The 25,427-nt window shown below is 62.3% G+C and overlaps 1 protein-coding gene across 8 annotated transcripts; it reads left to right on the top strand.

The window, feature by feature from the left end:
• The first annotated feature begins 2,394 nt into the window (after nt 1–2,394).
• PWWP2B (PWWP domain containing 2B) lies at nt 2,395–24,049 on the top strand. 8 transcript variants are annotated; one of them, XM_081074903.1, is made up of 4 exons: nt 5,105–8,783; nt 8,943–10,240; nt 14,153–14,271; nt 15,343–18,848. In XM_081074903.1, the coding sequence occupies exons 1-3, from the start codon at nt 7,996–7,998 to the stop codon at nt 14,236–14,238; spliced, it is 2,172 nt and encodes a 723-aa protein (XP_080931029.1). In that variant the 5' UTR covers nt 5,105–7,995; the 3' UTR covers nt 14,239–14,271; nt 15,343–18,848. The 8 variants fall into 8 exon arrangements, with proteins under 8 accessions (XP_080931032.1, XP_080931031.1, XP_080931033.1 ...); XM_081074906.1 differs by lacking the exons at nt 5,105–8,783; nt 14,153–14,271; nt 15,343–18,848 and adding exons at nt 2,395–2,618; nt 23,429–24,002 and having other exon boundaries at nt 8,943–10,545; XM_081074905.1 differs by lacking the exon at nt 5,105–8,783 and adding an exon at nt 2,395–2,618 and having other exon boundaries at nt 8,943–10,545; nt 14,153–18,848.
• Nucleotides 24,050–25,427: the final 1,378 nt, after the last annotated feature.

The following is a 25,427-nucleotide window of genomic DNA, read 5'->3' as shown; positions in this document are numbered from 1 at the left end:
GGGCTGACCAGGCTCTTCCGCACTTTTCATCAGGGCTCTAGAAACTCCCAGAGCCTTCTAGAAACAAGTGAGGTTGGGGGAGCCAGGAAGGAGCAGGTGGATGGGCGGGTCTGCCAGATGGGGCCCTAAACAGCCACATTTAAACTGCAAATCTACTTATCCGCTTTTTTTTTTCAACTTTCTACTTTGTGGAGATGGGTTTGTAAAATGACTTCAAGTTCCCTGAAAAAGTGCACAGCACACAGCACAGATGGGGCGGAGGCTGAAAGAGCAGGTGGGGCACCTTTCTCATTTGCCCTCCCCCCTCTCAGTTCTGTGTCCGCCCACACGCACGCAGGTCCCATCAGACTCCACTCCTCCAGCCTGTCTTCAGGTGTATCTGTCCCACCCACCTGCTGCCACTGACACCCAGGAGCTTCTGGGGAAGCCCCCTTCCTCCGAATACCTTTCAGAGGGTCCCCTTCTGTCCATCACCTTGCACCCACTTTCGCTCAGCCAACTAGCAGACTTGTGCTGCTTCCCACTGCCACATGGGGCCCCTTCTCCCTCTGGGTGGACACCTGCTCACTCAAGCATCACACCTCCTGGGCACTCTTTCCGGACACCCCCATCTACACACAGCCCCCCATGCATACATTGATACAGCCAAAAAGATGTCCCCACCAGCCCAGAGCTAACTCGAACCCTGGCTCCCGGGTATGTGGTGCAGCCTGTCCCCAGTGCCCAGGAAAGGCGGTGCCCAGCAGGCACTGGGAGTCCTGCTGGTACCTGTGCTGAGCTGGTGGGCAGCCTCTAACCAGTCCCCTGCCCTTGGGCACCAGCAGAGGTCCCTGTTGCCTGGCCTTTCTGCTCCACTGTCAGCCCCAGGAAGCTCTGAAGGGGGAAGGCTGCAGAGGCCTGTGGGCGCAGACAGCAGTCAGGCCCCTCTGGGGGCTGAGCTGTCACAGGGAGGCTGACCCTGGAGAGGTGGCCAGGTTGAGGTGCCAGAGGCCTGCTGGGGGGTCCCTGTGGTGTCTGCTGGAAACCCACCAATGCAGAAGACAGGTGCTTTCTCTGCCTCCCACACCTCTACTAGGACCTGTGCTAGGGCTGGACTCATGGTGCTCCTCGGGACTCAATACCCAGCCCTGTACGAGTGGGGGCAGTGAGGCTCTGTGAGGTCCCCGCGGCCTTCCTGGCTCCCCCCGGGGCTCCTCTCCCGCAGCTCTGTGCCCCGCAGCCGTCTAAGGGCGATGACGAGCGGCGCCACGGCGGTCCCACTGTCCCTGGCGGCGCCAGGGGTGGCGTCCACGACTGAGGGCCGGGCCGGGCCGGGCGGGGCCGAGTGCGGGGCTCAGAGAGGCGGAGCCAGGCGGCGGGTGGCGTCCGGGTCGTCAGGACAACCGGCTGCTAGCCAGCCTCCAGTGCCCAGTCAGGCGCAGCAAGCCCGGCTTAAGGGGCCGGGCCGGCTCCGGGCAAGGTCACTGCAACTGGCCGGGCCCCGCGCGCCAGTGCTCGCGAAAGTCGAGAGCGTTGACTGGGCTGAAGTTGCGTGGGAGGAGGGCCCGGGCGAGGGTCCTGAGCAGGGGTGCGGCGCTCACCCGGTGCCTCCACCTCCCACTCCCCCCAGCAGGCCGGCTGCGGGCGCCGGGGAGCCCCGCTCGCGCTCGGGGAAGGTTCCTTCCCCTTGTGAACTGGTTGCGGGGGCGCTCCGGCCCCTCCGGCCGCGGTGGCGTCTCATTGAACCCACTGTTTCCCCAGCGACCCGGGGGTCAGGTTCGCAACTGAGACTTGCGGACGCATCACACCCCCGCCCCAGCCCTGGCGCGGGCCACCCCGGGCGCACGCCGCCCTCTCGTAACTCAGGGGGGCGCCTAGCACTCGGGAGTCGCCAAGTGCCCCCTACGCGGCGAGGGAGAGGCTGGGCCACTGCGGCGCGCACGCCGGTGTCCACTGGGCGCCCCGCTCTCCTCCGCCCGGCCTGACCGGCTTCCTGCCTGCTCCGCCCAGACTTCCTTCTTGCAGTCCCCGGGTGGCCACGGGGCGCCAGGCCTGGAGGCGGGGGTCCGGGCACCGCGATGGGGGTGCCCAGGGCAGGGCGGAGGAGAGGCGAGAGGAGGAGACCTGGGCCCGGAGGGGAGGCGCCCGGGCAGGGCTGGGGGAGGGGCCCCGAGCAGGGACGGGAGTGTCTCCGGCTGCCCCTCGATTCCGGCTCCCGGGTCCTTTCCGCGGACGCTCGCGGCCAGCGAGCCCGAGGCCGGGCGCAAACTCTGCGCCATCCCGTGAGCTGCGCAGTGCGTCTTCACGCCGAGCTCCGGAGGCGGCACGGCCCCCGCGCGCGTCTGTGGGCGCGGGGTTCCCGGCAGCGGCGCGGCGGGTGCCCCGCGCGCCCTCCGCGCCCCCGGCCCGCGCGCGGTGGCCGGCCGAGCGGGGCTTTGTGACGTCAGGCGGCCGGCGGCGTCACGCGCGGGCTGACCCGGCGGCGGGCGGGCGGGGCGGCCGGGACGCGGGAGCATGGAGCCTCGCGCCGGCTGCCGGCTGCCCGTGCGGGTGGAGCAGGTCGTCAACGGCGCGCTGCTGGTCACCGTGAGCTGCGGCCAGCGCAGCTTCGCTGGGATCCTGCTGGACTGCACGAAAAAGTGAGCGCGGCGCGGGGCACGGGCCCCGAACCCCCCCAGAGCCCCCTTGGGACCCCCCCTCCCCCCAGGGCCTGGAAGCAGCTCCGGGGCAGCGCCGGCGCCCGCTTTCGGTTTCCCGAGCCCGGCTTTCGGGGCGCGCGCGAGCGCGGCCGCCACTCGGGGGCGAAAGTGGCTCTCGAAGTGGTCGCGACTTTTCGGGCTGGGGGCGGGCGGGGCCTGGGGGAGGGCTTGGAGCCGGAACTCTGCGCCTCTGCCGTAATTAACGCACTTTTCTTTGTTCAGACGCACTGTTGAATTCGGCTGTTTTCAGAATTGTTCTCCGTTGGGGGTGGGGGAGTGTGTTCGGATGCGCTGGACTTGCCCTGTCAGTTACTCACAACTGGGGCCGCGTTGACTAATGTCACGGTGCCCGGGCTCCTGGCAGTGAGTAGTTGTGCCCAGCGATGGGATTTACACATACTTTCGGGTGGGGGTGCCCCCGGGTGCAGGAGTGAAAACGAGTTCTGCTGATTTCTCTGGAGGAGGGTCCCCCGCAGGCCACGAGGCGCACCTGTGCCTGCTGCAGGGCCCCGGGCAGCAGGAGTCTGCTGGATGCAGAGTCACGTGGTGGCGAGCCCTGGCAGATAAATGATTCGGCGTTGAGCAGGCACTGATGTGCTCCTGCTGGGCCTTCTTTGGAAACTGGGGGCATCGACCGGCTTGCCGCTCAGAAGCCCCACTTGTCCCTCAGTGGCGCCTGGCTTTGGTTCCGGTGGCGGATGTGGCTGGAGGACCATCTCTTAGACAGTCACTCTGCTGGCATTATCTCTTCATTAGATGTGCAAGAAGCCATTTATGCACAAGTCATGTGACTTAACATATGGCCTCCCGGTGACTGTCATCCTGCTCCGTGCTGGCCACTGCACAGAGAGCTTGGCAGGACCAGGTGACACTTGGGGGCTGCAGCTTAGCCCCCTGCAAGCTGCCAAGCCTGTGTCCTGGGGTGTCCCCTACCCCGGATGGCCACCACTTCCTCCCTTAGGCAGGGCTGTGGGCCTGGCCTGTTCGTGCTCCGACCACTGCTCAGCCCTGCCTGGCCTTCTCCTCGGAGAGGGGCTCCTGCAGCAGAGGCCCCCTGCACCCTGTTTTCTGGGCTCCCTGACTCAGGAGAAGGCGGGCTGCGAGAGTACCCCGACTTGTGTCTGGAGATGTGTGGTGAGGCACAGGCCCCTCCCTGCGGCCTGTGGCTAACCTGGTTGGAGATCCGCACCCCCCACCACCTCCTGGAAGAAGCAGGCCCTGCTGAGGTCTGGCAGCTGGAGGACGCGTGGGCGTCACCCCCCGGTGGCCATGGCCATGTTCAGTCTGTAACTGGAGCCTCCCACGGAACCAGGAGCTGGCCTCGGTGGGCATAGCTCGGCTCAGCGGTGGCTTTCTGACTTGAGTTGCCGGCCCAGCCCGTCCTTGTGGAGAATCTGGGAATAAACCTGATCTCTCCTGCCCCTCCACCCCTGTAAGGCTTAGTCCTGAACCTGCACCTGCACCCCACCCCCGTCTCTCCTTTGCTGTCACCCGTGGTTTCACCCTGATTCCAGCTCTCTACCCATAATATTACAAGGGGCAACACTCATGTCCACAGCTTGCATGTTAGGCAAGGTCCCGGCAGCTTGCAACCTGGCCTGAATGTTTCAGGCAGTGGGCCTCAGGGTCCACATACCCACTGGCCAGTTTCTCCCCAGTGCCTGGTCTCCCTCCCCGGTATGTGACAGTGGCAGGGCCAATTAGTGGAGACCCGTCCCAGGTGTGGGCACTGACTGGCAAGGAAGAGCAGCTGGGAGCTCTGCCTGTATAAGCCCACCCACCTCCAGGGGCCTGTGGGTCCCAGGGCAGTAGGCCGCGTCTGCTGGGGCCACGGTGCAGGAGCTGGGCACATGCCAATGACCATCATGTATCAGCAGCTCCGCAAGCTCGCATGCAGACCTGGGGGCCCGGGAGCCCTGTGAGTAACCAGCCCGGGTGTCTCCACTTGAAGGGAGTTGTCCCACGAGAGTGACAAAGGCCCAGCACCTGTGATGATGGTTGTTGGGCTTTTGGGAGGTGAGTTCTCTTCCCCAAATGTTGGCAGAGGGGAGAGTAACTCAGGGCCAGCTCAGGTCTCAGCAGGTGCATGAGCCGAGGTGGGCCAGGTGCCGAGCGCTGCCTCCTGTCTGTCCAGGTCTGGAACCTTCTGCCAGCTGCCGAGTGTTCTGAAGCAGGATCGCCGAGTGCCTGCCCACTCAGGCACTCACCTGCATTCACTGAGCACCTACTATGCTCCAGGAAGTGGGCTGTCCCAGGCAGGCTGCTGTCAATGGTCCTCCCAGCGTGTCCCCAACACAGTAAAGATGCAGAGGGAGCGGGTCTGCCCTGCTCTGCAGGCTGGGGCTCAGGGTGGGTGTAGGCGTTTTGTGGGCGGTTTGAGGGTATACCTCTGGTTGAGGACCTCAGGTGGGGTGGCCCAAGGACAGCAGAGCCTCAGAGTGGCAAAGGGTTGGTCTCACGGACAGTGGGTATGAGGGCCAGCCCAGAGCCTCCAGCTTTGACCTCTAAGCTGGTGTTTCTCAGACTCCAAGTGTGAGTTACCCGGGATGCCATCAGAATGTACCCCACTGCGACCTTCTGCTGGGAAGCTTGGGGTGCAGGGCTTTGTGACCCACATGCACCCTGGGGGTTGGGACCCGGGCTTGGAGACTCAGCCGGACAAGCACAGTCTGTCCCTGGCAGGAGAGCACCCTGCTCCATGCAGGCACTCTCTGTCCAGGATGGGGTATTGGCCACTGGTGGCTGCTCCCGGGACAGTCATCGGACAGACCAGGATGGGCACGTGGTCCAGGCCCCACTGGGCACGTCCTTCCTGCCCTGGGGGAGCTGGAGGGACTGAGAGTGAGGTGCCCAGTGTGTCACAGGGTGGCAAGACCTGCAGCTGATGGGCAGGTGCGGCACAAAGGGACCTGGCCTGTGTAGCTGGTCTCCACAGCTGCTTCCGGGAGGTGGCAAGGGGTGTAGGCTGGAGGCCTGGCCTTGTGTTTCTGGGGTGGTCCTCGGAAGGCTTAGAGAAGAATGCAGTCAGCCGAGTCTTTTTTGAAATGATGCTGAAGGTTATTAAACCTTTGAGTCCAAGACTCCGGAGCCTGCTAGGACAGCCTGGCCCCATGGCACTGGCGGTAACCCTGGGTCCATGCCTGGGGGGGAGGGGAAGGCTCCCATGAGTAGCCCTGGATGAGGGGGTATCTGGGGTCCAGGCTGCGACTTCCCTGCCCGTGTTTCCTCCAACTCCCTGAACACAGGTGGCCCCAGCAGCCTCTGAACCACAGCAGGCCTGGTGGCACCTGTGGGCACTGCCAGGTGGGCTGGGGCCTGCATCCCTGGGCATGGGACGGTATGAGCCAGCCTGGCCTCACTGAAGGGCCAGGCCCTGGGGCTGAGCCACAGGCCATTGTGGTGCCATGCCTTGTGCCCCGGGGCATAGGGAAGGTCTTCATGCTGAGGACGGGCTGCTGAGGTCCTTCCGGGAGCGAGTGCCTGTCCTGAGCTGTCTGGGGGCCTGAGGCAGGCCCGCCTGGCTCTCCGTCTCTCTCAGCCTCACTCCCCATCCACAGGATGGGGTAGTGGTGACATGTACTACATGGGGCTGTTGAAAGGGTGTGGGAGCCAAGGCCCCAGCTGCCTGGTTATGTGCTCTGGGATATGCAGCGGGGGGGGGGGGGGTGAGTGTTTACCCACCAGGCGGTTGTGGGTGTGGCCTGGGCCAGGCAGTAGCTCCGGGAAAGGAAGTGTGGCTGCCTGCCTGCCAGAGTCATGGGGCCTTCCCTGCCAGCAGCCGGCGGGCCATTACACAGGGCCGCTGCCTGAAGGGCCCCGTACCCCAGACCCCTCCTGCGCTGAGGGGGCATACACACCAGGGAGGGCAGGGCCACTGTGCGCCAAAGCCCCTTCCCAGTTGGATGGGCCGACCGGGAGGGCTTGGCCACCATGCCTGCCTGTGTCTGGTGGGGGCAGGCCAGCCCTCCCAGGCCACACAGAGGGCTCTGGTCAAGGGCCCTGTGTGTGTCGTGAGCACGCAGGGCCCCCCCAAGGGGCATGTGCCACAAACAGCAAACAGGCTGGACTGGAGATGCAGGCCTTTGGGGGACGGGGGGAGCAACTTGCCACACGGCCTCATGGCCCGGCCTGTGTGTGTAGAAAGGGGGCCCAGGAAGCTGCGTGTCTGGGCCAGCCGGCCAAGGGCACAGCCTGTACATGGGACACGGGAAAGGGACCACCCGGAGGCCCAGCTCTTGGGATTTCTGAACGCCAGATGGCAGGAGGGGCTCTGCTCCAGCACAGCAGGCGATATGGGGACGTAGGCCGGGGTTCGAGGGCGGGTGTGACGTGGGGGCCAAGGAGGGCATATGCGTTGGGTCCAAGTGTGGTGGCCGTCCAGGAGCCTGGGAGGGTGGGCCAGCGAGGAAGCCTGGGGAGAGGAGGGTGTGAGAGTGAACCTCCAATTCCAGATCTGAATGCAAAAGGTAGGCAGGAAGTAAGCTTTGCGGGCGGCCTTAGGAACAACCCCCAGGCCCGCTGTGGTGGATCCCCCAGTCTGTGGGAACCCCGGTCTGTGGACCCAGTCTCTGGACCCCTGGACTGATAGGAAAAAGAAAAAAATAAAGTCTAATGTGATTTCCAGGCTTTTACCAGTGATCTTGAATTAAACAGAAATTGGGCAGTGTTCAGATGGCCGACGTGCTTTCTGAGTTAGTTCACTTCATCAACATGACGATAAGGAGCAGGGAGAGGTGACAGCCCTGGGGTCGTACGCCTGGCCGGTGTCCTGCACCCTGGCTGCAGGCTCTGTGTCCTGTACTGCTCATGTGGCTTCCACCCGGCTCCCAGCCCGGCCACGTGCACACCTGGGGGTTGGGGTGAACCATCCAGCCGTGGGTTCTCGGGGATGTGCTGGGGACAGTGGTGTCACAGCCACCGATGGGCGGCCCCTCTTAGCGTCCCTGGATTCTTCTGGAGATCAGTAAGTAGAGAAATCATCTGGAAATCAAAAAGCACCGAAGCTCCTTGCTCTCTCCTGCTCAGGTTGAATGAGACAAGGAAGGTAAAGGTGTGACTTTGTGGATCTCATTGCTCATAACTTGGCTAGAAGTACTTCTGTGCTTCAAAAACAACAGCTTTCCAAACACATCACACTTGTTTAAAAGTCATGTGTGTTCGTGGTTGAGGAAAGGTGCCAACGGGGCTTGTTTGTCGCGATCTGTGACAGTGTCAGCCTCTCCCGGCCACACCACCAGTGTCTCCGAGTTCTCAGAGCTCATGGGCCTCGTGAAAGGTGCAGCAGCCAGGCCTGGGGGGATTCTCCTCTCTGAAAGGCATGCTGCTCCCCACCTTTCAACAACAAAACCCCAAAGCCATTCGAGGTGCCGAAATGTCTGAATGGGGGCTGCTGGGCCCTGGCCTCCTACTGGGGCACATCCTGTTGGGAGCCCTGGGGTGCTGGCCCTGTGGCCTCAGCTGTGGGTTCTCGTGGGAGGTGGGCCTCCTGCCTTCCCATAGGTCATGTGGCCTTGTTGGTGCCGGCTGCTTTGGTCCTGGAGCTGGAGGTCCTGAGGGAAGGGCCTTTGGGTGCCAGGCAGGAGCGGGTCTTTTTGGGTTGTGGTGGGCAAGGTGGTATGGAAGACACCCTCACCTGAGGGCAGTGGAAACGGCTGGGGCCACTGAGCAGGAGGCAGCAGGCTCACTCCCAGGCCCTGAGCCCTGTCCTCTGTGGGCTGCAGAGGCTTGGCGGTGGCCCCCACCCCCAGACGCACATCAGACACCTGGGACTCAGGTCCTATGGACTGTCCCAGGCCCTGGAACGGGGCTCCTCCACAGGGCATGCTTGGGGTCTGTCCTCTGGGAGAGAGAGCTGGTGAAGGCCATGGGCAAGGGGCATCGGCCAGAGGAGGGAGCTGGCCCCCATAGTCTGAGTCAGGCCTCCTCCCAGGACCTCAGGCTTCCGGGGCCCCCCACGCCAGCTCTGGCTTCTGGGGGATCTCCAGCTGCAAACCTGCTTTCCCCCTTGTTGCCCCCAACTGAGATGTGGACACTCAGTGCCTATCAGACTGGAGCAGTGGTCACGCGACTTCATGAGCTCACACCTGCACCTGGGACGCCCACACGGTGTGTGCTTGGGACCCTTTGCTGTGTTTAAAGCCCAGAGACCCTCCGGGCATTCCGGCCTGTGCAACACTGAGTCCCACGGGGCCTGGGAGTGATGGGAGGGGCGGCGACGGAGGGGCACCACCATCCTGACTCTCCTTTCTGTCTCCCCTCCGCCAGGTCTGGCCTCTTTGGCCTGCCCCTGTCCACTCCGCTACCACAGGCTGAGGACACCCCTGTCAACGGCTGCCAGTGCCCAGACACAGAGGCGATGCAGCTGGGGACGGGCCCCCTGCCTCCTCCCTGCCCCGAGCCACCCCCACCCCTGGTGCCACCACTGCCCACAGGGAACCTGCCCCCATTCCCACCGTATTTCGAGGATGCCCCCTTCCCGCCCCCACTCTGGCTGAGAAACACTTACCGGCAGTGGGTACCACAGCCGCCACCCCGGCCCATCAAAAGGACAAGAAGACGCCTGTCACGTAACCGCGACCCCGGCCGGCTGACCCTGAGCCCCATCTGCCTGCGGCCTCGCCGGGTGCTCTGTGAGAAGTGCAAGAGCACCGTGAGCCCCCCGGAGGCCAGCCCGGGCCCCCTGGCTGCCCCCCGGCCACGCAGGAGGCTGGGCAGTGGCCCCGACCCTGACAGGGAGCTCCGCAAGCACGAGGCCCCTGATGGCAGGGGTGACACTGTGCCCTCAGCCCCCGCAAGGAGGAACAAGAGGGAGAAGCGGAAGGAGGAGGACCAGGCCCGGGTGCCCCGGAGCCCCGCCATCAAAATCTCCTACAGCACGCCCCAGGGCACGGGAGAGGTGGTGGAGATCCCGTCCCGTGTGCACGGCTCCCTGGAGCCCTTCTATGCCCCCCAGGACCCGGAGGTGCTGCGGGACAGGCCACTCAGTGGGCTCTCCGCCTCCATCCCGAAGCTGAAGCTAACTCGGCCCGTGCCCCCTGGTGCCGATCTGCCGCCCCCCAAGATCCGCCTGAAGCCCCACCGCCTGGGTGCTGGTGAGCAGGAGCCCGTCTACAGAGCCGAGCTGGTGGAGGAGCTCAACGGCCATGGGCGAGGCCCCCGGGCCGGCTCACCCGCTCTCCCTGCCACTGGCTCTGCCCCCCGGGGGCTGGCAGATGTGTCTTCCGGAAGTTCCGGTGACGATGATGACTCCAAGAGGTGTCCCCAGGGGAAACCCAGGTGTGATGGCCTGGCGTTTCTCACCACCCGCCCTAGGAGCAGGACAGACTGTGCCAGTGAGTCGGTGTGGAGCAGCGACAGCCTGGACGAGTCCAAGTCGTCCAGCTCAGAAGTGACATCACTAGACACGTGTGACTTTTCCTCCGGAGATGGCGTGTCTGTGCCGTCCTCGTCCAAGGATACGGGCCAGACGGTCCCGCCCCTGACGGTCAGGCTGCACACACAGAGTGTCTCCAAGTGCATTACCGAGGACGGAAGGACCGTGGCCGTAGGGGACATCGTGTGGGGTAAGATTCATGGTTTTCCTTGGTGGCCAGCACGTGTCCTTGACATCAGTCTTAGCCAGAAGGAGGATGGGGAGCCCTCTTGGCAAGAAGCCAAAGTCTCATGGTTTGGGTCTCCGACTACGTCATTCTTGTCCACTTCAAAACTCTCCCCTTTCTCTGAATTTTTCAAACTGAGATTTAACCGCAAGAAGAAGGGGTTGTACAGGAAAGCCATAACAGAGGCCGCCAGCGCCGCGCGGCATGTGGCCCCGGAAGTCAGGGAGCTCTTAACCCAGTTTGAAACGTGACTGGGGCTCCCGGACCAGGTGAGTGCATGCACAGAGGGCGGCTTCCTTCCTGGCGTCCCGAGCCTGCGTCTGCATCAAGGCTGTCCCTCTGCTCGGGGTCCTGTAGCCCAGGGGGCTCAGGGATGTCCCCAGGCATCTGGCACGCTGCTCCAAAGGGGCCATCCGGAAAATCGTCCTGCTTGCTGGCACTGTCATCCAGCTTTGCGGACCACAGAAGAGATGCTTTAAAAGTTGGCCAGTCGTCAGCTGCTTGTTCAGGAACGAAGCTAGTCTGTGTTTGGTGGCCATTTTTCAAAGTGCAGTGCAAGGGCTCCTTCCTCATGTGTTACCCTTTTGGAGAAAGGGGTGTGTTTTTAAAGGCGAGGGTTCTGACCAATGGGAGAGTGCAGGGAGGGTACAGGTTCCACTTCTGTCAGTCACTCAGGGACGCACCTTCCTCCTCCTGCTCGCACGCAGGTCAGGTGCTGTCCTGGGGTCTTGACTTGGCAGGAAGGAGGACGGTCACTGAGTTGCCTGCCCTCAGACGCCAGCCCCCCCACCCACCCCCACCCCGGTGCCAGGGTGAGCTCTCCTCTGTCAGCAGGTAGCCAGGTGCTCCAGGCTTCTGGAGGTGGCTCTGGGGTCTGTCCCTGGGCTGCTGTCTCATCCTCCGTCTCTCCCTCCAGCCACAGGCCTTACACCTTTGAGAACTGGGGGTGTCACCTCGGGGGGTTGAAGGCATCGCCTCGTGGCATGTCTGTGGTCACCACGTGGTGTATGAGGACATGGCCGAGGGGCTGGGGCCGCCTGCCACAGGCTTCCCGTGGGCCCTGAGGTGCTGGGTGTGTCCTCTGATAGCTGCCACCAGCTGGTGTCTGGGCAGTGGGGTGTGTCCAGCAGGTCATTGGCCCTGATACTGACCCCTCCTCCTCCTCCCTGGTTGGTCTCATGCAGGCCATAGGGCCCCAGAGGCTCCAGGCTGCCTAAGGTGGAGTCCCCTTGGGGGCAGCCGTGGCCTTCCACCTGGCTCCATGGCCTACTGTCCTGCCCACAGAGCAGGGATGGGGTCCAGTGCTGTTCAGAGGACGAGAGCAGTTCTCCACCCCAGCTGGGCCTTTTCCAAAGTCTCCTTGACCTTCAGACGACCTTGTCTGGCCAGGCCTCTTGCTTGCCCACTTGTGTGGTGCCACAGTTTCCCAGGAGACGAGCCGTCAGGCCTTAGGGATGGCTAACGTGCTGCTGGGGAAGAAGTGTGTGGGACTTCTGGCGTGCCCTGCCTGCCAGGCCACATGTGGGGTCCCAGGATTGAAGGGACTCTGAGGGGCTTGTCCCCACCCCGCTCCCCGCCTGCTTCCTGTGTCAGGCCTGCACACCACCCTGAATCGCTCTGGGGTTTGGGCACAAACCTCTCCTCTCCTGAACCAGGTCCACCTCCTGTCAGTTCTGGACCTTCATGCTGGGGATGGACATGGCACTGACCACTAGCCTTGAGCCAGCGAGAGTCTCAAAGGAGGGCACCCCAGGGGCCGGATGGCTGGCTTACCAAGGGCAGGGATTCAGAAAAAGGTCAGGTGCCCTGGTAACTTCTTCCCAGAGTATCTGTCTGCTGTGGCCTGGCTCAGCCAGGACCACGGGCCGCAGCCACGTCCTGCTGGCCTGGGGACCATCGGCCATGTCCTGCCTCTCTCTGTACTCTTTGCCACCCCTGGCCCAGCCCCTCGGCCACATCCTTCCTTTGGCCTGGTCTGAGGGCCAGCGTAGAGGGTTGGCCCCTCTTGTGTGTGCCGTGGGCACATGCTGTCAGCGAGGGAGTGGAGAGCTGGTCAGTCCTCAGAATGACCTTCAGATCCCGGGTCATGGTGGGTAGTTATGGGGACAGTGGTCCGGCTGGCAGGGACCCCGGCGCTGGGAAAATACAGCCCAGTGTGTTCAGGGCTGGCTGCTGTCAGGTACTTGCCTGCTGAGGGGCCTGTGCCCACATCTCCTCTTATCTCGGTTCAGGGGCTGTGCCCGTGCCCAGTGGTGCACGGAGCTCTGGGAGTGTGGGTATCTGGCTCCTTTTGGTACCAAAGCCCCAGGTGCTTTTGCCTGATTGACACTTGGGTTTCATTTTTTGAGGATTAAAGCCTAAGCTGAGGTACGTGGCAGCCAGGTGTTTGATCTGCTGGCATTGGTGAGCGGGGGGGTCTCCTGCTCTGTGTGGGGTCAGAGGTCTCCTGGTGGACAAGTATGCTTTGAAGTGTCAGCGATGCTGTTTGGGGGACAGCCGCGCTGGCCAACTCCCAGAAGGGGAAGGTGGGAACTGCTTCTACTGGGGAAGGTGGGCTTCCGTGGGCGGGCGAGGCGAGGGCTTCAGGGGCTGGTGCACGAAGCCGGGGCCAAGCTCGTGTGCAATGCTGTTGGAGGGCCAGGTGGCGGTGCTGCGAGAGGGGCCATGGTCATCGGCACCTGGCAGTGCCCTGGGGGGAGGAGGCTGGCCTGGAGGCCATCAGGGGTGCTGACACAGGGCCTTGAGCCAGGGCAGGGAGGCCTGCTAGGAAGGGTTGTCCTGCAGACCCTGCTCGTTGGCAGCCCCAGTGGGCCCCGCAGTGTTGGGAGCTCCTGGGGCTTGGGGGTGTGTGTACCACCCCGGACACGTGTCCGGGAGCATCTCAGCAGATGCGGTAAGATCAGGTCCCTCCCGTGCCTGTCCCCGGGAGACTCCTCCGCCCCACCTTGCAGGGTGGCTGGAAGCTCAGTGAAGTGGGTGCCCACATGGACATTCTGTAGAAGCGCCAAGCCAGCCTGGGGCCAGGTGGCTGGGGCACTGGTGACAGGCCACGTTGGCCCTCAAACAGGGACTGTCCCCAGAGTTCTGGTGTACCACTGAGGACACGGTGCTCCTCCTGAGGGACGCCCTGACCTCCAGGGCAGACACTTCGGGCTGCCTGGCCCTCTCCTGCTGGTCACTTGCTATTTGGGCCCCAGCAGACTGGCATATCAGCCTCAGTTTCCCCATCTATCTCAGGTGACAACAGCACTTGCTTCTTGGGTTGGGTGGTGAGTGAGGGTACCCTGGGGGCTTGTAATGACCTGTCAGCAGCCGATTTTGGAAGTGGCACCCTTTCCAGCTCAGGAGGAGCTGTTTTCCCAGGGGCTGCTTCCATGTGGCCCACCTTGGGCTGGCAGGACCCCGCAGCTACGGTGGCTCTGAGGGCCACAGGCCGCATGCTCCTGGCAGGACAGGGCAGGCCCCTCCTTCTTCCCAAGGCCCTGCAGGAGCCTCTGCCAGGCCTCTTCCCCGAGGCCAGTCCCCAACCTGACAGGTGATGGTGACACCTGCTAGGGGTGGTGTGAGCCTCAGGGCCTCAGTACCAGGTTCCTTTTCCTCTAGACCTGTGGTCCCATCCTCTCTCTCATCGCCCTGCCCTATCAGCCACCAAGAGCCAGCGCTCCCCTGGATGGAGGTGGAAGGGTGCACAGAATCACGGCCCTTGCCATGGGTGGGGGGGTGGCTGGGGATAGGGTTAGGGTGAGGGTCAGGGTCAGGATTTCGGGTCAAGGTCAGGGTCGAGGGTCGAGGGTGGGTTAGGGTCAGGGTCAGGGCCAGGGCCAGGGTCACGGGTGTGAACCGCAGTCCTCAGGGTTTGTGTGAAATCACACACAGGACTGTGCTGTGAAGTCCAAGGGCCTCACAGCAGAGCATCTGGCGAGGAAGCTGACCTGGACTGGCGACCCTGGAAGGCTTCCTAGAGGAGGTGACATGGCCGAGCTCCGAGCTAACAGGTGGGGGCGAGCATCCAAGGCAAAAGGAGCGGCTTGTACTAGGACCTATGACAGACAGAAGTTCCAAGGGGTGGGGGACGGGGTCCTTCTTGGGCCTGGTGGGCTGAGGCCTTATCCTGAAAGCAGGGCCACCATTGGAGAATTTTTAGCAGAGGGTGAACAGTGCTGTTTGTGTTGGAGAGACCCCCTACTTGTGGGGACAGGAGTGTGACAGGCCCGGAGGGCTGCATGACGTGCGAGGGGATGGAGGATGGGGTGTTGATTGGAGGGCAAGGAGTGAAGACGGGAGCAGGGGACAGAGCCCTGGGGAAGACAGGTGGGGTCTGCCATCAGCTCCTGGAATTGGGGGCTGCGGGCCCCTCCCCACGGAAGATGGCTGCAGTTGGCTGGCACCTGAGTGCTTATATCTGAGCGGCTGTCATGGATTGATGGGATGGCCTGGGTGAGGACAATCCGTGGCAGGGGTGGGGGTTGCTGGGGGAGGGGCCCAGGAACGGCTGCTCCAGGGGGAGGAGGCTTCAGAGCAGCACAGAGGCGGATAGAGGCGACCAGAGGCGTGAAGCCGAGTGGGAGCCCAGGAAAGAGGGCTGGACGGAGAGTGGACAGCGCCTACAAGGTCTGTGGAGGGGCAGGTGGGCCAAGGCCCCAAGGGGAGGCCACGGGTGCGCACGGATGGGGTGGGGGTGATACCTGCCTGCCGGCACCACACAGGGAGGGGCAAGTGGTGAGCAGCCATCACTAGGTGGCCGCTCATCGGAGCACGCCCCAAGGGGCCCCGAGGTGTGAGGACAGATGCCCACCTATCGTGGGAGCCCGGACAGCACCCATGTGCTGCCCTGGAGCCCGGAGGTGTGCCCTGGGCGGGCTGTGCTGCTGCTCCACTGAGGTGCCCCCCAGAAGGTGTAGGCAGAATGTCACCCAGCATCCCAGCCCCTTGGGCCAGTGGGAAATCCACAGGCTCTGTGAGCTGGACGGGCCCAGGGCTGCTGTCCAGCCTCCTGCCGGAGTGGCTGGGCTGCTGGTGGAGAGCGCTGTGGCTCCCGTGGCAGGGCCTCCCTTGCCTTCCTTTAGGTGGGCAGCTCGAAGGACTGGATGTCGTCCTTCACAGACTGATCGGCGTCCTTGGGGCCAGTATCATCCTCTCTGAGCTTCCTGTGGTCGCTGTCACAAGTGACCACGCACTGGGTGGCTTGAAACAACAGAAACTGCTTCTCTCACAGTTCTGGAAGGCAGAAATTCAGAATCCAGGTGTCTCAGGGCTACACTCCCTCTGAGGCTGGAGGGGAGTCTCCTTCCCGCCTCTTCCAGCTCCGGGGGCTCCAGGTGCCCCTGGGCTTGTGGTGGTGTCACCCCAACCTCTGCCTCGATGGGCACATGGACTCCTCTTCAGTATCGAGTCTCCATCTGCCTCCCGCTTCTAAGGATGCAGGGATGGCATCTGTGGGCCACCTGGATAATCTGCTCATCACAAAATCTTTTACATCGTCACACCTTTCCTGGTTCTGGGCCTGGGACCTGATGTCTGGGGCACTCGACACCCACTGCGTCCTGCCGTCCACTTGGCAGACCTGTCGGGTGCTGGCGGGCAACACAGATGGCGACAGGGCTCAGGGAGGGGTCAGTGGTGGCGAAGGGGACGGAGCCTGATGGGTTGTATGGTGATGGTGGGGCCCACGGTCCTGCAATGATGCAGAGTGGCATGCAGGGTGGCTGTCACCAGGGCTGTGGGTCCTGGCAGTGCCCAGCTGGTGCCAGCTTCCAGCTTCACGACGTCGATTTCTCCTGGGGAAAACTGCCCGGGAACTGTGGAGTGCTGTGGTGGCATCACGCCTGACAGGCCATGGGCGGTCTGGGGCCAGAGCATGCAGGTCCCATCTGCAGGCCTTGGCTTTTTAATGCATTTTCCCCTGAGACACGTGTTCCAGACTGGCCTTCCTCCTCCCCCCACTCTGATTAAAATTAACTTGTGCTTTTGAAGACGAAGGCGGGCTCTCAGCTGACGTCCCACGTTGCTCTCAGGGAACTCGGGTCCTCTGTGAAGGCTGTAATTATTTTGTTCCAGAAGGAAATGAAGGCCTGTAATTCCCAGCCTGTTGTGGGGCTCAGGCCCGCCCCACCTGCCACTCCTCCAGTCAGACAGGCTGGGCGGCCAGGGGCCCAGGGATATGCACCCGTGTTTGCAGTTGCTCTTCTGGGGCCTCCGGGCCAGGGGGCGGGGCCTCAGGCTGCCCTCACCCGCCTGTGCCATCCAGGCCAGAGCTGCCTTCCTGCTGGCGAGGCCTGGACCTCATGGAAAAGCATTTGGCCAGGGTCTTCATTGCTTCTTTGGTCGCCACCACCTGCTCCAAATTCTCACCGCAAGCCCAGTGGCATCTGCACCCCTAGACAGACACCTGCCCAGGGTCAGAGGTCAAGGGCACTCATGGGGGGGCCCAGCCGTTGCTCCTGCGCTGTCAGATTCAGGAGGGACCCCTGCACAGCTACTGTCTTTTGGTGACTGGTTTTGACGGGAGCTGCAGCCTCAGCCATTCCTGGCAATCCCGCACGACACTGGTCGCCCATCCCTTTCAGGTGCCATCCTACAGAAAGGCAGGACAAGTGTCAGAGTCGGTTCCTGACACCCATCCAGAGTGACCAGTGAGCTGTGTCCTGAGCGTGTGCATATCACAGAGACGCAGTCCATGCAGACGTCATCCCTGTGGTGCTCAGATTGTGCCTCTCAGACCTGCTGGCCTGTGGCCTGAGTCCTGCGGTCTCTGGGTCAGTCTGTCTGCCACACCATGGGACTCTAGCCCAGGCCTGGGGTCAGCTGTTCCCAAGGGGCAGGGCCCTCTCAGGGAACTGTGTTTGGGGCCCTGGGTGTGAGGGCGCTCGCTGCTCTCCGGGCACCTCGTTTCCAGTCCTCCTCCTCCCGTGCAGTGACCTTCTTGCAGTAAAAGGAAGGGTGACTTCACACTGATTTTTCTGATTCGGGTTTTTCACTCCTTTGACGTTTGTATTTGAATCTCTATTCCTTTATGTGAAAATCTTGGTTCTTAACGCTGTTGCCATAATGTTATATGTGAAAGTTAACATGTGAATAATATATTGTGTTTTATCTGTGTACCCCACCTGCTGAACGTATGCAGTATGTCACATGCCAGCGTTTCAGAATGCCGGCACCACCAGTGTCCCCACAGAGACAATGGAAAGCTCCCAGGTCTCCCTGCGGGTCTGTACTCCCTGGGGTCAGCCCGTGGGCGTACACCCTGAATGCCTGTTTTAAGTCATTGAGACCGACCCTCTCTCCATGGTTGTCGTGACCTCGAAACACAGCCAGGGTCATTTCGTTGGTGCTTTCCGTGTTTAGAGCTTCCTGTCTTTACATTTCCAAGTCGGACAGCCAGGCCGATGTGGGCAGTGGCTCTGTCCGGCCGTGCTGGCCCCTGCCACAGGCCCCATTCTGCAGGGTCTGCTTATGCTCCTGTGTATCCGACATAAGCAGACACATAAATGCACCCCCAGGTGTGCCGTATGCAGACGCTGGGAGGGGCTGCCCCAGTGCCGTGACCTGCCCTCTGGGTTAAGAACCTGGAGCTGGAGGATCCCACACCCGGTCTACTCGGCACAGCATGTGTGTCACAGGGTCCTGCTGTGAGCACTCACCCCGCCCCCAGCCCTCCTGGATGGAGGGGGAGCCCTGGCTGTGAGAAGGGGCACCTAAGCCTCAGGACCGACAGGACCCTCTGTACACCCGGGGCAACTTGACTTCAAACAGCCCTGTCCCCGTGCTCCATGCCAGAGGAGCTGGCATTTCCGAAGCCGCCTCCTGTGCGTGTGAGCGTGACTGATTCTGAAAGCCTCAATGGCTTCTGAGATTCCTGTGGGAGACGGGGTTGTACCCCCATTTCACTGCCCTTGGGACCCCTGGGCCTGGGCCAGGGACTCCACCATTCCTGGAGGAGCGTGGATGTGTGTGGCTGAAGGAGCCACAGGGACCTAGCAGGTGATGTGGGGCCTGGTCCTGTGGGGGTGGCAGCTGGCGGCCATGCTGGTCTCAGCAGGGCTGAGGGAGTGGTCTTGTCTTTCGTTTCCCAGGAGCCAAGTGGAAGGACATGTGCTGCCAGCTCTGGGGACTGGACATGGGGTCACAGCCCAGGACATGAGCATGGGGTGGCCGCTGTGTGGCAGAGCTGGCGGGGTGTGCACTTGCGGGTGGCTGGGTCCTGTGTGTTGGGGGCCCTGTCGGCTGCCTGGGGGCCCTGCACACGCTCTCTGCCTAAGGACAGTAGAGCCGGGGAGCCAGGCCCCAGGCGCCTTCCTTTGCTTGTTTAGTGACGCCTGCTGGCTCTCACTTCTGACCACGGCTGCTTGGTTTCTTTGCTCAGAAACCTCACTGATGTCACCATTTTCAGGAGGGCTGTGGTTTGGGGAAACAGGCCTTGTTAGTTCTGGTCTTAAGCATTGAGAGCAGCAGGCCTGGCCGTCCTCCTGGGGCCCTGGGCACTGGCCAGGCTCCCTGTGCAGGAGGAGGGGAGCTCCTCCAGTCACCCCATCTTCTCAACAAGCTCCAGCCTGTGGTCCCAGTCACTGGGGTGCCGGAGACTCGGGGGGGGGGGGTGGGCAGCCAAGGTGAAGGGGCGGTGAGCATGACAGGGCTTTGTGGCCAGTGGAGCCTTGGGTGCTGGGCATGGGAGGCAGGGCCGTGCAGAGACCCCGGGAGGGCTGTCCTCCCCAGATCATGGGGAGGCGGGGGGGGGGGGGGGGGGGAGTAGTTGGGGGCCCTCCCCAGGGCCCAGGGGGAGGCTGCATGTGGTACAGACTGAGGAGGGAGAGGGGCCTCCAGCCAGGACTGCTGAGCATCATGGGGGAAACTCGGGGGAGGGGTGACTCTGGGGAAGGGGGGACCCTGGGGGAGCCACAGCTGGGGACCTGGGAGGGGAGCCGGCAGGGGCCCCTGCAACTCTTCAGTTGGCTGAGGAAGGGGCAAGGAAGCCCCCTGTAGATGGGTGGGTTCCTGGCCAGTGGGGTGTCTTCCTGCCTGGGAAGCCCCTGGAAAAATGAGCTTTTCTCTGAACTGCAGCCTGCACAGCCTGTGCAGGGACCTCGTGCCTGTTCCGTTGCTTCCAATTCTGGTGGGATGGGAGGGACAGCAAGGGCTGCGGCTCTGTGGTCAGGGACCCCCTGGCCCAGAGGGAGGGTCCCCTGGAACCCCCGCAATTACAGGGGGAGGAGGGAAGTGAGCTAGGCACAGGTTCTGTCTCATTCGGAGGGGCGTGAGGAAAGTGCAGGGAAATTCCTGGTTCATCTCCAGGTTTCTGAGAACACCTGTGTCCTCCGGGAGGCCTGGCCTGGCGAGAGGGGCCACTTCTGTTTCAACCCATCACGCAGTGGCTGGCTGTGGGGGCAGGGAAGGAGGGCAGAGGCAGAGTGACACCCAGTCCCCCTGGACGGAGGCTGGTGGGGGACCTGTTTCCAGCAGAGGCGCCTCTCACCTCCCTGCTGGTACCCAGCTGCTGTGCCAGTGGCGCTGTGATGGGGTCCCCTCCTCAGGCCTTTTGGACATGGGCCTTCCCCGTGGTGACATGTGGGTCTCACGTCTGTCATCCGGCACTGGGAGAGGCTACATATCTGCTGTTAGAGGCCACCTAGTTTGTGGTCCTTTGTCCCGGCCACCCTGGGACCCTGACCGGTCCTGGCCTCACCGCTTAGCGGAAAGGCCTGGAGAGGCTCTGGGCCCCTCCCAGCCTCAGTCCCTTCGTCTGTAAGGCGGTGACCTCACAGGGTGTTGGCAAAGGAAAAAGAACGCCCTGACCCCCAGGAACGTGGTCATTGCTGTTGTCAGGCCGTCCTTACCCGGGCCTGCTGGGCGCCCTGGGAATTCGAGGTGGGAGGGTGCGGCAGCCATGACAGGCAGCGGGGACACAGGCCTGGTGTCGGCCCTGTCCTGGGGACGACTGCAGAGGGAAGGCCATTCATGGTGTCTGCAGGGCCCATCCCCTGTGGCTGGCGTTTGGCTTAGTCAGCCTGGGCAGGAGGCCTTGGGATTGGGGAGCAAGGTACAGGCTTTCGTGTTGTCGTTTCGGCCTTTCCTTTGCGTAGGGCAGTCAGTGTCCATGAGCCCTGCCACTGGCCGGCACAGCACAGCCTTCCAGAGCCCAGTGCTCACCCAGCCCATGGTTCCTGGACCCCGGCTGGCGAGACCGCTGAGCCCTGGTTGGGGTCCCCAGGTTGGTTCTGTGACCCCGTCTAAGCAGCTCGGTGGACACCACGCTCACCTGCCCAGGTGTGCTGCCTGAGACGGGAGGCCAGCTTCCCCGGGTGGAAGGGTCTTTCCAGCTGTCTTAGTGCCGCTGCTGTGCTCAGGCTGAGCGAGGCCTTTCCTGTTTGCGTGGGGTCCTGCTCCGACCCCACATGCTCCTTGGGTCCTGGTGGAGGTGGAGCTGGAATCCCCAGCCCTCTCCATCTGATGCTGGACGGGCCTGGAGGCCATGCCTGCTCTGGGGAGGGGACGTTGTGAGTGAGCTCGGGGCTGTGGGGAGGGACGGGGCCAGGAGGGGAGTCTGTCCTGCCACCCCTGTCAGGCTCCTGTACCCGGCCAGGAGGTGTCCCTGGAAACCTGGTTGATGCCACAAGACGCAGGTCAAGCCCCACCACCACCTGTGGCCAGGCGAGTGTGAGGTCCAGCTCACTGCAGTCGCTGACGGTTGTTGGAATCCTGGCCACTCTGGAAAGTGGAGGGTGATGGGCGCTTCCCCTGCCCCCTCTCCCGGCCAGGCTGCCTGGGTGGTGAGGTCACTGCTCTCAGACCCTGAATGTAGATAAGCTGAGCTGAGACAGCCACTAGCGGCAGGAAATGTCCTCAGCTCCTCAACCGTCCGCCCAGGGTCATCTGGGTCTCTGGAGCTGACAAGTGGCTCAGGGCCTCAGTGACAATGCAGGGAGGGGCCGTCACCCATGTCTGCCCTGTCCCATGGCCATTGGGCGCTATGTTGGGGTCCCCATGTTGAGAGGTCTGGGGAGGTCAGTGCCTCGTCCACCCCCCAGGGTCCATGTGGCCCCCTCCCGGGGCCAGGCTGTTTTGTCCTGCACAGAGGACTGCTCCGGGAGGAAGCTCCCTGCACTACCTGTCTCCCTCTGGGCCACTGGTGGCTCCTGTGGCCTTCAGCCAGTCACCAGGCAGGGCAGGTGTGATGCCGGCAGGACCAGCCTGGGGGTCTGACCTCACCTCACTGGGAGCCCGGGGCCAGCAGCTGAGCTGGTGGGAAGAGAGGTGGGCTTCTCTGAAGATGAATCTGGATTTTATTAGGTGTAAATGGGAAAAGGCTTTGATTCTTAAGCCACATTAGAGTAAGCTGTTCCCTGAATGTAATTGTTTTGATTTAATTTTTATTGATGTCAGTTTTCTATAAAGTGACTAATGAAATAATTTATCTCCATGTTCCTATGTGATGCACTTACCTGCTGGTTGGTGTTTCGTGATTTTTTTCGACTTCGGCATATGATTTATGTACTTTTTTCCTATGGAAGTACAATCCCCTATCCCTCCACCACGCTACGCACAAATGTAAGTTTTGGCTAAATCATGACTCAATGTTGATATTAAAAATTCCAGCTTATCCATATGGATAATGTTGACTATATTTCACTTCTGTTCCACTCCATTCTCTGCAGAGTTGAATTTGCCTTATTTTTTGGCTGCTTGGTTTTTACATTCTTATCCCTTGCTCACCCCCAGCTCCCTAAGAGAAGCTGAAATCTCTGTCGTCGGGCACGTTAGCTCTGTTTCAGTTTGCCATCACTGTGTGAACAAACTTCTCCAAAACACAGTGGCTTAAAACAACCTGCTTTGCTGTTTCCCAGCATTCTGTGTGCTCCTGGCCGGTGGTGTTGGCTTCTCACCTGCCTAAGGCCGCTCCCCCTCCCCCACAGGCACACAGACACCGTCATCCTCTCTTGCAAACACCCCAGAGCCCCTCCATGTGGCTGGAAGGGTTTCCACCCAGCATGGCAGTCTCAGGGTAGGCAAGATTCTGTCAGAGCAGCTCACAGCTTCCCAGAGGGCAAAATCGGAAGCAGTCACTGCCTCAGGGGCTGGGCTGGCTCCCTGCTCAGCCTCACTTCTGCCTCCTGTGTTGGAGGATGAGTCACAGGTGGGCGGGGGGAACCTCTCCTCCTGTGGGAGGAAGAACAGGATCTGTGGCTGGTGGCACTCAGGCGGCCCCTCCTGTTCCTGGAGCCCCCCCACCCTGCAGACTCAGGCTGCTGGTCCGCTGGTCTCTGCCTTCCTCCCTCCTGTTTCCTGGGCTCCCTCCCAGAGCCTCCTGGGGCATGCATGACGTTGCAGGCCTGCCTCGTCTGCCTCCACCCCCTTGACTAATGAGTGGGTGGAGAATTCCAGTGGAAAATGCTTTCTCCCAGTTTGTTGGATTAGGGTACACCCCCCTCCCTGAAAGGCTGGCAATTGGCCTTGAGAAACTCGGCTCAGGTGCCCATCTGTCTGATCGGCCAGGTCTCCCTGCTCCAGGATAGGTGTCTGGAGACCTGGTGGTCAGATGGAAGGTGGGGACATGTCAAGACGCAGGGCTGAAGCCTGGGAAAGGATTTTCTGTCCGAGGAGGGTGTGTCCCGCCCCAACCTCAGGCTCCCCTAAGCCTGGAGCGTGAGCCTGGTGGGTGGGGCCTTCTGGGCTTGGGGGTGGCGTATCTCTTCAGGGTGCATTAGTCACACACACCCCTGCAGTCACACTAGGGTTCTTCTGAGCCGTGGTCCCAGGCCATGTGCAGGCCCGTTAGTGCCCCCAACGCCCGGCCACGAGCAGCCCAAGGACCCAGAATAGCAGGCGTCCCCTCAGTACCCTGTGCTGCAGGCTTTAGGGTGAGCCTGAGGTCCAGGCCCTCGAGGTACTGAGGCTCCCGCACCTTCCCCCAAGCAGTTCAGGGTCCCATGTAGGTGGATGGGCACAGAGGGTGGTGAAGGGGTCAGGGGTCAGCATGACCCTCGTAGCCTGGCTGTGGGCACTGAGGGAAGCGGGCCTCCGAGATGGTGAGGACTGGTAGGAGCTAGGGGTCTTGGGGGTCTTGAGGGTGGGTACTCAGGCCTGGTGCTTGGACCACAAGGGGCCTGTCTCCAGCAGTCGACCCCATGGTAACCTCTGCCCCTTTCTGCTTCCCTCAAGGTCACCGACCATGAGGGCATGGCTGTTCTCCTGGAGCTTCAGACTTTGGGGGTGTCCTCTGTCCTCCGTGCCCCCCCATTCTATCTGAGGGACCCTGCGTGCCTTCTGTCTGGCTGCATGCAGAAACACGCCGGGCCTGCGGTGGTCAGCCTGGCTCGAGGCCCCTGGAGGACAGGTGTGTCGGCCATGAGGACAGACCCCCAGGAGCACGTGGGTCCTCTCGACTGAGTGTATTTGATGCAGTGACTCAGACGTTAGCTGTGGAGCAGCAGTGAACCCAGGCACACCCTTGCTGCTGCCACCTTGTATCTGGGACTGTGCCCCCGGGGTGGGCACTGGAAGGCTGTCAGCTCAGGCTGCCCTGCAGGCTGCACTGGGGCTGTCCTTCCTTCCCAAGCCCAGCACGGCGTCTCTGGGAACCCGTCTGCGCCCCCTCCTGTTCTTCTCAGACCTTGGGTCCCACCAGGCCACCCTGTCCTGAGATGCTGCCAGGAGGACCTGTGTGTGCTGAGGTCCGTCACTTTGAAAACAGACTTAAATGTAGAAAGGAAAAAAACTTCGCTCTGTTTTTTGTAAGAGTGTGTTCCTTTCCCCTTTTTGTCACTTTAAAGGCCAGGAAGGAAAAGAAAACGAGCTCTGCTCTTTGTTCAGTGTGAACAAGAACAGGTACATGTCCAGCTACACGTGTGCTGGGCTGTGCTGTGTTCCACCCACAGCATGCGGAGGTGGCAGATTTGCAGAGCGGGCACAGGTCCGTCCTTCCCCTGGGGACGCCTGCCTGCACTCCCAGCCCTGCTGCTCTTCCTGGGGCAGTGGCTCCCTCCTCCCTCAGACACCAACTTCCCCGGGTGGGGCAACATCTTCAAGGGGGCAGTTTTGCTGTCCCTCTTCCAGTGAAACCTGCACTGCTGTTTCCCGGTTTGCCCATCTGGAGCTCAGGGACACCCCCAACTGGACAGTGGTGGCTTCCTCTGTTCCTGGTTTTACTAGAATGTTCTGTGTTGTAAGGGCGTCACCGCCCCAGCAGGGACTGCTCCTGGCCTGGGAGTGTGGGGGTGGGGGTGCCTTCAGGGCCTGTCCAGGATAGAGGGGTGGAGTGCCCCTCCCTCACGGCTGCCATGCTCTGGTGGGGCCTTTGGGGGCGGGGTGGGGAGGACAGCAGTCTTCAAACAGGGTCAGCAGCAGGGCCCTTTCTGAAACAGTCTCAGCAGAATAAGAGCACAGGAGTTGTTCCTGACCCAGCCCCTCCACTCTGAGACCTCCCCCAGGGTTCATTGGGTGTGTGGGGGACCTCCAGAGAGTCCAGGAAGGGGGGCTTCAGAGGAAGCAGGGACTTGCTCCCCCTCCCAGGGGAGCCCTTCCTGCCCCTGCCGTGTGGGTCTGGCAGAGTCAAGGTCCGCACTCAGGGCAGGGGGCCTGGCCTTCGTGTACAGGTGGGAGGGACCGCCCAGACGTCTGTACTCACGCTGCCCAGATGCCCTTCCCCTCTCAGAGCCTGTCTGGGCGACCCCTCGGGTGCCAGGAGCTGCCATGCCCACCGTGAGGGGAAAAGGGGTTGTTCTGGGGCGTCACCTACATTTGGAGAACTGCTGAGGCAGAATCTAGGCATTGCTCCCTGGAGAAACGTGTCTCAAATGTAATGATCGAGACGCAGGTTCCCAAAGATGGATGGCCCTGACCCGGGCATTTTCACCCCTGACCACCGAGCTGGGGCTCCCAGTGCAGCCCCTTGGGGTCCGAGGGCGGGACCAGCCCCCTCAGGGTTTGGGTCCAGCACCCTCAGACCAAGCTCCAGGACCGGTGAGGCCCCTGCAGAAGACATAGCAGGTCCTGCCCTGAAGGCGCCCTGGTCCGTCCTAAGAGCCAGCTGGGATCCGGCCACTGGAGTCCCGCCCCACTGTGACCCCCAGGCCTGTGGGCTTCCCAGGCCGTCGGCCAACCTGTCCCTGGTATCCTTGATGTCTGCTGCTGCCTAGACCTGCTGGGGTTCTCCTGCCCT

The sequence above is a fragment of the Rhinolophus hipposideros genome (assembly GCF_964194185.1).
Source record: "Rhinolophus hipposideros genome assembly, chromosome: 15".
In the NCBI taxonomy this organism is placed as follows: Eukaryota; Metazoa; Chordata; class Mammalia; order Chiroptera; family Rhinolophidae; genus Rhinolophus; species Rhinolophus hipposideros.
The sequence above is the reverse complement of the archived record's forward strand: the minus strand, read 5'-3'. Positions and strand labels throughout refer to the sequence as shown.

Coding starts and splice junctions, on each gene's coding strand:
- PWWP2B (XM_081074901.1), top strand. CDS start 7,996: ATGCTGCTCCCCACCTTTCAACAACAAAACCCCAAAGCCATTCGAGGT. Junction 8,784..8,942: donor GCACCTGGGACGCCCACACG/GTGTGTGCTTGG, acceptor CCCCTCCGCCAG/GTCTGGCCTCTTTGGCCTGC.